The 11,054-nt window shown below is 42.8% G+C and overlaps 1 protein-coding gene across 1 annotated transcript in view; it reads right to left on the bottom strand.

Moving 5' to 3' along the window:
* The window catches only part of dachc (dachshund c), a gene marked incomplete at its 5' end in the record, with an annotated part of 66,081 nt that overhangs the window by 28,200 nt on the left and 26,827 nt on the right, over positions 1 to 11,054 (bottom strand). Inside the window, one exon of the mRNA XM_080740703.1 lies at positions 6,629 to 6,744. Coding sequence (XP_080596829.1) covers positions 6,629 to 6,744 — 116 coding nt within the window. The remainder of the gene's footprint in view (positions 1 to 6,628; positions 6,745 to 11,054) is intronic.

Raw genomic sequence — 11,054 nt, forward strand, 5'->3', positions numbered from 1 at the left:
TGTTTGGATGAATGGGCTGTCAAGACAACAAAGTCATTTTTTGCCACTGATTAGGCCTTCCCACATAACTTCTGGGAATGATGATGATGTCACAAGCTTACCCTCCATAGTCTTATCTTCTAAAACATACTATAATTGTTTTGTTTTCTTCTCATGTGTTTTTCCTGCCTTGCAGGGAGCCATTTGCTTCCATTTATTTCAGTATAAATCAATCAACGTGAAACTTTGATATAGTGTAATCCAACACAGTGACTGTGAGATGTGATCGGTGTAAAAGGCCTAGTTGGATTTCTATTTCAAGCATCAAAGATTTCATCATGGCAACATGAAATAATAGCCAGTCGCGAGTAAATAGCTATTTTTTTTCTGTTTCCTACATTTAAAAATATATATTATTTCAAAAGATTTTAAAAAGTTTAAAGAAAAAATCACTTATAATTCCAACATTTTTCAAAAGTATTTCATAAATAAAATGAAAAATGTTAATTTCTTAATATTAATTTAATTTTTAAAGTTTAAGAAGTAGTATAAATAGTAGCACTGTGGCAGTAGCACTGCCAGTAGCACTGCCACAGTGTGGTGAGCTTGTAGATCTGCTATTTTCACTAGTTTGGATCCCGGTCTAATTTCTCTTTTGGCTATTTTTGGAACTAAAAATGGAACCACTGCTTTAAGCCTTAATATCAATGGCAATCCCCAGGGACAAAGAATATACAAGAGTCAATCAACAGAAAATAACAAAATACAATAAAGGACAGGAAGAAAATGGACCAAAATGGGTAAATTATTACACTCTCTGGATTTTACTATGCAGGGTGTTCCAGAGTGTATGGCTATAGCATCACTGAAGGCCCTGTTGCTCGATGTGCCACACTGAGGAGGGCGACCAGAATAAGGTACTGTAGCTCTTATTTGGTACAGAAACACAACAATAATACAGGTATGTAACATCATGTAATGTGGTTTGACGTGTTTTGACGTATTTCAAACAGCGGATCTTTTACCTTGGGCAGTAAAGAATGCGGGGGACCTTCAAAGGTCTAAACCTTGGGCTGGGATTGGTGTCACGATTAATATTATTCTCTGTGGTGTCTGTACCTGTCCTGCTGAGCGCTGCAGCATCTCTGCACCCTGAGCCACCTACCGTACCTTAAGAAAACATACCTGCCAGTGGTACCAGTACACACTGTGAATGATCATGCAGCCAGTGGTACCAGTACACACTGTGAATGATCATGCAGCTGATCAAACCAAGGACCCGCATACAAACATGATGGAATCAAACTAAACTCTAGTCTAGTCCAGTGGTTCTCAACCTGTGGGTCGGGACCCCCAGGGGGGTCGCCAAATTATTATTTTTCTTTTGGGGGGGGGGTCCCAGATGATTAGCTTAATGTGAAACATTGTTTTCACACTCAACAGTAAACAAACCAACATATAGAGTTTAAGTGTATAGAGGGTATACGCACATTTCTAAAGTGACAATTTAAGGACTTTTTAATACCTCTGAAATGACAAATTAAACATTGGCCAAATTGTCAAATATTAGAAGCAGAAATTGTGAAAATAGCAGATCTACATGCTCACAATGCCTCGCGTTGCGAGGCGTTGTGAGCATGTAGATCTGATATTTTCAGAATGACATGCTTACATTACATTTTCAAAGACATGACATTCTTTGAAAATGTAACAAGGTGTGTTTTAAACAGCACAGTAAGGCCAGCACGTAAGCAAGGTGACTGGTCTGTCTCTCTTTCTAAAATAAAAAAAAACACCCCCACTGCAACCAATACAAATCACTCCTTCTCTTGTCATCCCTCTCCCCCCGGTCTCCTCTCCTCTCCTCTCCTCCTCTCCGGCAATCCTCTCTCCTTGCACTACGTACCTTTTCAAATGTCAGCATCACAGTGGGACATCAGTCACTGTGTGTGTGTGTATGTACTGTATGTATGTGTGTGTGTGTGTGTGTGTGTGTGTGTGTGTGTGTGTGTGTGTGTGTGTGTGTGTGTGTGTGTGTGTGTGTGTGTGTGTGTGTGTGTGTGTGTGTGTGTGTGTGTGTGTGTGTGTGTGTGTGTGTGTGTGTGTGGCATGTAAGAGAGAGAGAGAGACGGAGAGACCAAGATCACATCAAACATTTTCTGCCTTCTACACTTTAATGTCCTCTCTCTCTCTCTCTCTCTCCCTCTCCCTCTCTGTCTCTCTCTCCCCCACTCCGTCTCTGCCCCTCTCCCTCTTTCTCTGTCTCTCTCTCTCTCTTTTTTTAGCGGCGCTGTCTCTCTCTCATGTGGGTCTGTTCTAATCAGTAGCGTTGACATTGCTGCCATGCCCTCTCCTTTGGTGCAAAAGGACTCTTTTCCCTGAGAGGCTCTTGAAAACACACACACACACACACACACACACACACACACACACACACACACACACACACACACACACACACACACACACACACGCACACACGCACACACACACACGCACACACACACACGCACACACACACACGCACACACACACACACGCGCACACACACACACACACACACAGCACCTTTGAACAGTGAGAGGAAGCAAAGACTAATAGAAAATGGCTTCTTTTGAGGCAGGGAATGAAAAGATCAGGTTGCACTGAAGAGCACAAAGCCAAGGGCAACTTTGAGAGCTGAGAAGTGCACACAATTACCTCTCTCTCTCTGTGTCTCACACACACACACACACACACACACACACACACACACACACACACACACACACACACACACACACACACACACACACACACACACACACACACACACACACACACACACACACACACACACACACATTGTGCGATGACAGTGTCCAACAAATACAGATACTACACAGTGTCCAAATAGGAGACAGTTGACAAGGTCTGTTGTTACAGTCGGGAGACAAACCAGACACCTTCGACAAACTCCACAGATTGTTGACAGTGAACTCTCGCTGCTGTGTACGAGTATGAGACTACAACAGAAAACAATATGAGAACTTGTTCTACAATGAAACAAAAATAAATATCAAAGTCAATATTGATAGTTTCATGAAAGTTACAATACACTGACTGTACAATGAGTTGAGCGGTTTGAGCGGTCCCGCAGGCCTAAGGGTCGTGAAACTATACAGAGGCAGACCAAGAACTGTGTGAACTTTTAATTTGTGCACAAAGAGAGCAGAACATTAAATGTAAAAGTTATGAGAGTTTGTTCTTTTTCGCCCCCACGCGTCAGCGATGTGTATGCTAATGAGAGACATCAACACACAGCTTGCATCTCATAACTCCTCCTCCTGAAATTACCCATGGGCAGGGGCGTCACAAGGCTGGGAAAAGTGGGACTGAGTTACAAGGGCCCAAGGTGGAGGGGCCTTCATTATCTTATACTTTAGCTATTGAAAAATAGCAGATCTACAAGCTCACAGCGAGCTTGTAGATCTGCTATTCTTGTAAAGTCATGAAAATGTGTGCAAATCTTTGAATATATGTCGTTTTTAAGCGAACATTTGTAACTCAAATTTTGAGATGGTGGTCCTTGGCCAAATACATATCATTTTGGGGGTCCTTCACATGAAAAAGGTTTGAGCACCACTGACATAGAAACATAGTTTTTTTCAAAAAACCTTAGAAGGATTTGAAATATTCAAAGAGTTTTCAAGACTTTTCAAAATTAGCAGAACTATACGCTTGCAGTGAGCTTGTACTGTATATCTGCTATTTTTCAATAGTCAAAGAACACATTAATTGAAGTGAATCCTTGTACCCAGGGCCCAGAATTTGGTGCGACACACCTGCCCATGTGATGTATGGAATCACTGTAAAGTGTGTCTACAACAGAGTGGAATTAATTCATTGCTACACGACGCGCATTCAGCAAAACACAGGAGCGCCACTGCCTGCTGTTCCATCTGCAGCGTGAGGTAGAGGTAGGCTTGCATCGGCAATTAACCCAAAATACACCCAAACCCACATTTACAAGTCACACTTGCAAATTAATTCCGTCCTTGTCCCTTGTATGCCCATAATATGGAGATCCCTGATGTCATCAATATTAAGCCCATATCTGGGAATGTCCATACAGTATATGGCCATATTGTGTCAGTATCTGTTTTCTCGCCCTTAGGGTGTGTTACTGGTTTATTATATATAATCACATCAATATGAAGAAATTCGAATACATTTTTATAATGGACTAAATGGATTAGTCCGATTTATCACTTGACCCTGTATTATACTTTGTTGTACAATGGTGATTTACAAAAATGTGAAAATAGCTGATCTACAAGCTCACTACACGTGACATCGTGACAAGCTTTGATATTTTCACTTTTTCTTCCCTTCACTTCCCTGGCATATTAACCGTGATCGAGGCAGAGGTTTGAAATAATCTCATATACCGGCCAGTGCCTGAGCAGCCATCAAGTGGGTGAAGCTGAAACTGAATGTCCCCCACAGGGTTAATAATATCTGTCTGTCTGTCTGTCTGTCTGTCTGTCTGTCTGTCTGTCTGTCTGTCTGTCTGTCTGTCTGTCTGTCTGTCTGTCTGTACTGCCAACACATTTTTAAAACAGGCTCCTGAATGTCACAAGTAGAACTGCTGTGTCTAAGTCAGGGGTCTGCAACGTTTTCAGGCCGAGGACCCCTTAATTGAGAGAGAGATGAAGCAGGGACCCCAACAACCGTATCATAGATTCCATATAGTTTCATTGTATGACAGCACGGTCACCACTATATTTTGGATTCATGTCAGTTTGTGTTTTCAGATATTTAACCACTTGAACTGTCAATACTTAATAAACTTGACCTTTCACTGTACTTAGTCTGTTCTTTTCCCCCTCCAAAGCTCTTTGCCAAAAAATAGCAGATCTACAAGCTCACAACGCCCCTTTGGCTAAAGTTCTCAGAATATGGACACTAGGGTTCAAGTGGTTAATATAAAAAATGGGGGAAAAAACAAGTTTCTATCACAAAAAGATTTGGAAGACCACCTGTAGTAACTCTGAGGACCCCCTAGGGGTCCCGGACCCCCTGTTGAAGACCCCTGGTCTAAGTGATCATCATAAGTGTCCATCTGACACCATGTTGGTTATCAGACCAAATACTGACTAATTAAATCATTTACAGTCTATAAACGAATACGATCGTATTTTGACACAGTGCAGAGCCCTGCTTTTTGCTACATTGGTTTGATTTAATTGAAATTGTTATTACTGTCATGTGTCATTACTGTCGCGGTCATTAATATTGGTGTTAATAATTATTGATGTGATGAATTGCTACACACAAAACAGAACTCACCTGCTTGAAGTCATTACACTTAATCTGGTAGGTCTACACGAAACACAATATCATATAGTGCAACACTGTCAAGTGCAAAATGTGAATCTCTCTCTCTCTCTCTCTCTCTCTCTCTCTCTCTCTCTCTCTCACTGAAATACTGCAAAAAGGACTTTACTGTTAAAGGACAACTTTGTTTTTTTTACAACAAGGATTATGTTAGATTGTAATTAGAGAAAATAAACGATGAGTGTTAAAATGTTTTCATTTACTTCTTTCTATATATTTTTTCCATTTTAGCAAGTCACACCTAATCATATAAGATTGCGGTGCATGTTGGGAATGGGCATATTGTGCATGTGCATGTGCATGTGCATGTGCATGCGCATGCACATACTACACTACACTATTCTTTACAGTGATCTACAGGGCTAATCCTTTACACCTTAATATATTTATGGTGTCTGGTGCGTGGTGCAATAATTCTAACAGACAACTTTTCCTTATAGAGCGCATATTGGTAATTATAATTTTCAACCCCCTCTGTAATACGAACCCTAGCCCAAACAATCACACACATTATTTACCTGGCAACAGTTTCAGCATATTTTGGTGGCCAAAGTCATTCTTTAATCTGGGGGGCTCAGGGGACCGCAGGGGAAACATACAACCTGATGAAAGAGTATGTGATGAATGAGTTAACACAGTCAGGGCAGCACCACCTTGGCAAGAAGATAATAGGGGACATTCTGGCCTGTGAGTGAGTATGTGTGTGTGTGTGTGGGGGCGTCACAAGGGGGCGGGGGGGAGTGGGACTTGAGTTACTAGGGCCCAAGGTGGAGGGGCCTTAATTATGTTATACTTTAGCTATTGAAAAATAGCATATACACAAGCTCACAGCGCTGTGAGCTTGTAGATCTGCTGTTTTTGAAAAGTTGTGAAAATGCGTGCAAATCTTTGAATATATGTATGTATTTTTTAAGCAAACATTTCTAACTCAAATTTTTCTTCTGGGGGGTCCCTGGAACTAAATATTTTCAGATGGGGATCTGTGGCCAAATACATATCATTTTGGGGGTCCTTCACATGAAAATGTTTGAGCACCAACCTTAGAGGGATTTGAAATATTCAAAGACAAATTTTCATTCATCTACGGAATTCATCTACCGTACAAGCTCGCAGCAGAGTGCCGCGCTGTGAGCTTCTATATCTGCTAATTTTCAATAGTTAAAGCACAAAATAATTGTGCGGGGGCCCGCAGTGAATCCTTGTACCCAGGGCCCAGAGTTTGGTGCGACACCCCTGTGTGCGTGCGTGCGTGCGCTGTGTCCTGACTCACCGGCTGCAGGCAGCATCCCAGCAGGCATCAGGCCACTATGGGACAACATGTGGTGGGTGGCGCATTCTGATGACGTCACACTCTGGAGCCTCTTGGGCGGCCTGCCAGGCCTGGAACTACAAGCAAATAAAACACACGGATGTTAGTTATTTCAACGGCGTGTGCTGAGCTGTCTAATGATAATGATAATAATAGCTTGAATTTAATGAACCAGGGGACGCTTTACAGCTAAAAACAATAAATAACCAACAAACAACCAACCAATTGTCTTGTGCAGCAGTAAGCTAACTTAGTTAGTACCTCCAAAATGTTTTGGTACACTTTTTGAAAAATATCACACCTAAGTGAAGTGAGCGGTGCTATTTAAAGAGGTGGTGCCATAGTTTTGTACTTTTTTTGGTTTTCATGTGTCTAGGAGGTTGACAGTACTTCATTAGACCCCCTGGTGTGGTTGTTATGAGCAATTATGCATTCTCTTTTTATTTGGGGTTTTAGCTGGAGGATGCCACCTGCTGGGTCAGATGTGCCGTTCCAAAAACACCCATACTTATTACATCACACAATCAACTCCTCCCCTAATTACCATTCACCCAACACTGTGGGGTGTGGCTAACTTCAGCTGGGTCACCACCCACCACGACAACCAGGCATACTTAATGAGCTGGGGGTGTGGCAACATAAAAACATAATTTTAACTCTTTCTGTACACTTTTTTGGAAAAAATCTTCCTCCTGGTATAATCATAATAGTTGATAATCATGTTTTAGAGGGGGAATAAATCATGGCACCCGCACTTTAAGAGTTAATTTCATTAAGCAAATGTGACCCTGGGCGTACAACAAACTTTGAGCGCTTTGTGCCAAGATGTAGGCCAGATGTAGGCCACGCTTCAGAGCTCTGACATTTTTCGGGGCCCGGACAAAACCAGATGTTGGAGCTTAGCTCCTTCCAGGAGCAACTGGAGCACCGCTCAAATGTTCCATTTTATAGAGATGGGATATCGAGTCTTTTGAAAGGCTCTTTGAAATGAACGATGGGATCCGGTTCGCAGAAGGGAGACGTTCCTTTCTAAATGAACAGTTGTGGAAAAAGTACAAATAGGGTGACCACGACCAGATGTCCCCCTTTGCGTGGGACAGTCCCATATTTCCATGACTTTTCAGGCGTCCCACAAATTGAGACCCTGTCCCACATTGAGACTGGCAGGCTCCAGTAATAATAATGCGCAGGTGTTCATAGGTGAGCAAGCTAGAGCTAGACAAGTACAGCATTGCTCTCTCACAAATAAATTATAGGGTTGGGTACTGTATCCTCCTAATAATTGGATGCTTTAAGCAAAATAACATGAGAAATATCCCCTAGGCTACAGCAGGTTTTTCTTTCTCTTTAAAATTTTTATCCCACGATTTTGCAACCCATTTTCACCCTGTGCCAATTGCCTATGTAATCCTGGGCTCTGCTCTCCCTCTGCCGCGCCTGGGGAGACAACGGACTGACCTCATGCTTCCTTCAATGCATGGGTAGTCCAAGTTATTTCTTTTCACCTGACAGGGGGGGTTTCCCCGGGATGGACGTGGCGCGTGGAAGGAACACGTTATTCCAACCAGTTCCTTTCCCCTCCATCAAGCGCCCCGGCTGGCCAGGGGGAGGCATTATTGAGACCAGGATTACTGCATGTTTTTGTGAGGGTATCAACCCTAGGAGACACGGGGAGAACATGCAAACTCCACACAGAAAGGCCCTACCGCCGACCCCACCTAGGGTGTGGGCGCTGATGACGCGGAGGGAGAAACACGCCCCCAGCACCCACAGCGTCCCCTGGCGGGAATCGATCCCAGGACCTTCTAGCTGTGAGGCGAAGCGCTAACCACTGCGCCACCGTGCCCCAGGCTACAGCAGGTTACAAGCAAAACGATAGGCAGTATCAAATGTCCTCAAAGCATTTAATAACTTAAGTAGCCTAAGTTGCTATTAACCACCCCGCCTGCCCGTCCCACATTGTCCCACACAAACAATACTTCTGTCCCTCGAATAACCAATTTGGATCTGGTCACCCTAAGTACAAACATTCTTTACTTATGTAAAAGTATCAATACTGCAATGTAGAAATACTCTGCCACAAGTAGAAGTTTGCGATTAAAATGTACTTGAGTAAAAGTACAAAAGTATTGGTATCAAAATGCACTTAAAGTACCAATCGTAGAAAGTACTCATTATGCAGAATGTCCCATTTCACAAGTTTTCCAATGAATAAAATGTAGGGAAAAACAAAAGAAAAAAAAAATCAAAATAGCCGATCTACAAGCTTGCGACGCATTGTGAGCTTGTAGATCTGCTGTTTTTGTTATCGCGATAATAATCGTGACATGAGATGTTCATATCGTCCCATCCCTAGTCCCAGCTCCACAGAGATCCACGTGATTTAATAGACATTAACGAACAGATTAATTAAGAACGATTTTTTTATTCTCTCTCTCTATTTTTTCTATCTTTTTCATTTTCTCTCCATTATGCGCTGTAGTTCCCTGTTGCTGACAAACCACCGCCCCCAGTCTGGTGGTCTGGGAGGGTGGAGAGTGCCTCCTCTGACACACATGGACCATTATTTACAGCGGTGGTTCTCAACCTGTGGGTCGGGACCCCCAGGGGGGTCCACAAATTATTTGATGATTAACTTAATGTGCAACATTGTTTTCTCACTCAACAGTAAACAAACCAACATAAAGTTTAAGTGTGTAGACTCTAGAGGGTATCTTCACATTTCTACAGTGACAATTTATAGACATTTTAATACCTCTAAAATGACAAATTAAACATTGGACAAATTGGCAAATATTAAAGGTAGAAATTGTGAAAATAGCGAGGCGTTGTGAGCATGTAGATCTGCTACTTTGTGCTCGTCAGTTAGAATATATGATTATTTTGGGGGTCGCGGCCTGAAAAGGTTGAGAACCACTGATTTACACCTAATGTAACAGTGAAGAGTTTCACTTTGCACACACGCACGCACGCACGCACGCACACACACCCACATATTAACTCTGACACTGGTGATCATGTTAGCTATTTATCATTTAACGCCTCACCTCACCCCTTCAGTTGCACAACTTTTCTTTCAGGTGCATCTTTGATGAATGGTCGGACATGAGATTTGCTTGCTCACTAGTCACTGCAGAACCGAATTGCTAACTTGATCCATTGTAATGTGCCTGCGTGATTCTTTGCTACACAGCAAAATCCAGAGTGTTAATCTACCCCTCTCTACCCCTCTCTAACTCAGTTAGAGAGTGCACAAATGTAACCGAATGGACCTCTGAATGCCCACTAAGGATTATACAGTGTACTGGCATTCCATCCACGCATCCTTTCATCATATTTCTTCCTTCCTTTCCGTGCCCCCCCCCCTTCCTCAACCTACAATGTAGATTCCTCAAGTAAAAAAAGAAAGAAAGGAAGAAATAATAATAACCAGATTGACAGACAGGTTCAACATGCTCACAGAGTCCCACAGCACAGCGTTTTGGAAAAGGCTGTCACACACCACTATGACTCTGAGCCGAGCGGCGTGACAGCGTTTTGACAGGAGAAAACGACACGGAGCACATCCGCCTTAATGACAACCAGCACAGTTCATCTCCACTCATATTAAACTGACAACATGGGACAACATGGCTTCTGCCAGCCAGGGAACTGTATGTCTGCGCGTGTGCAGGGACGTGCAGAGAATGTTAGAGAGGCAGGGTCTGACATTTCTAAAAGGGCACTTTTGGTGAAAATACCGAAAATAGCCAACCTACAAGCTCACAACGTGTTGCGCGTCGCGTGTTGTGAGCTTGGAGGTCGGCTATTTCCGTTGCTTGATACCACACAGAACTAAGCATAGATTTCTACACAGAGAGGGCAATTCTTATTCTTTCAACATAAGATGCTGCATTCAAGTTCAGGAGAGTTTGGAAGAGGCAATTCTCTTGCTACCTTCAGGTATGGCATGGAAAGAGGGCATTTGCATTTCTTTCACCATAGTAAAAACTGCATTTACAGACGGATAAAAGGGCAGGGGCTCAAGCCCTCTTTGTTGTCTATGTGTGCACGTGCCTGCGTGTGTGTATAGGCGCGCACGTGTGTGAGGGAGAGCAAGAGAGAGAGAGAGAGTACGCCACATAAAGGTAAGAAAGGGGAAAAGAGTTTTGGAGTGAGAGAGAGGATTGAAATGAAGACAAAAAGAAGAGGGTTGCCGGCGGGTGGTGGAAGATGGACATCAAGGAAGACAGATGGAGAGAAAGCACCGTGGACACAGGGACACAAAGACGTGCAGAACAGGACAGCAAAATCAAAGAAAAAGAAATAGAGAGGTGAGAAAGAGAGAGAGCAAAGGAGGAAAAGAAGTAGTGTAAAAGGACATGGGTGTTATAGAGTAAGAAAGAAG

The sequence above is a fragment of the Nannobrachium achirus genome, assembly GCF_963921795.1.
Source record: "Nannobrachium achirus genome assembly, chromosome: 13".
NCBI classification, from domain to species: Eukaryota; Metazoa; Chordata; class Actinopteri; order Myctophiformes; family Myctophidae; genus Nannobrachium; species Nannobrachium achirus.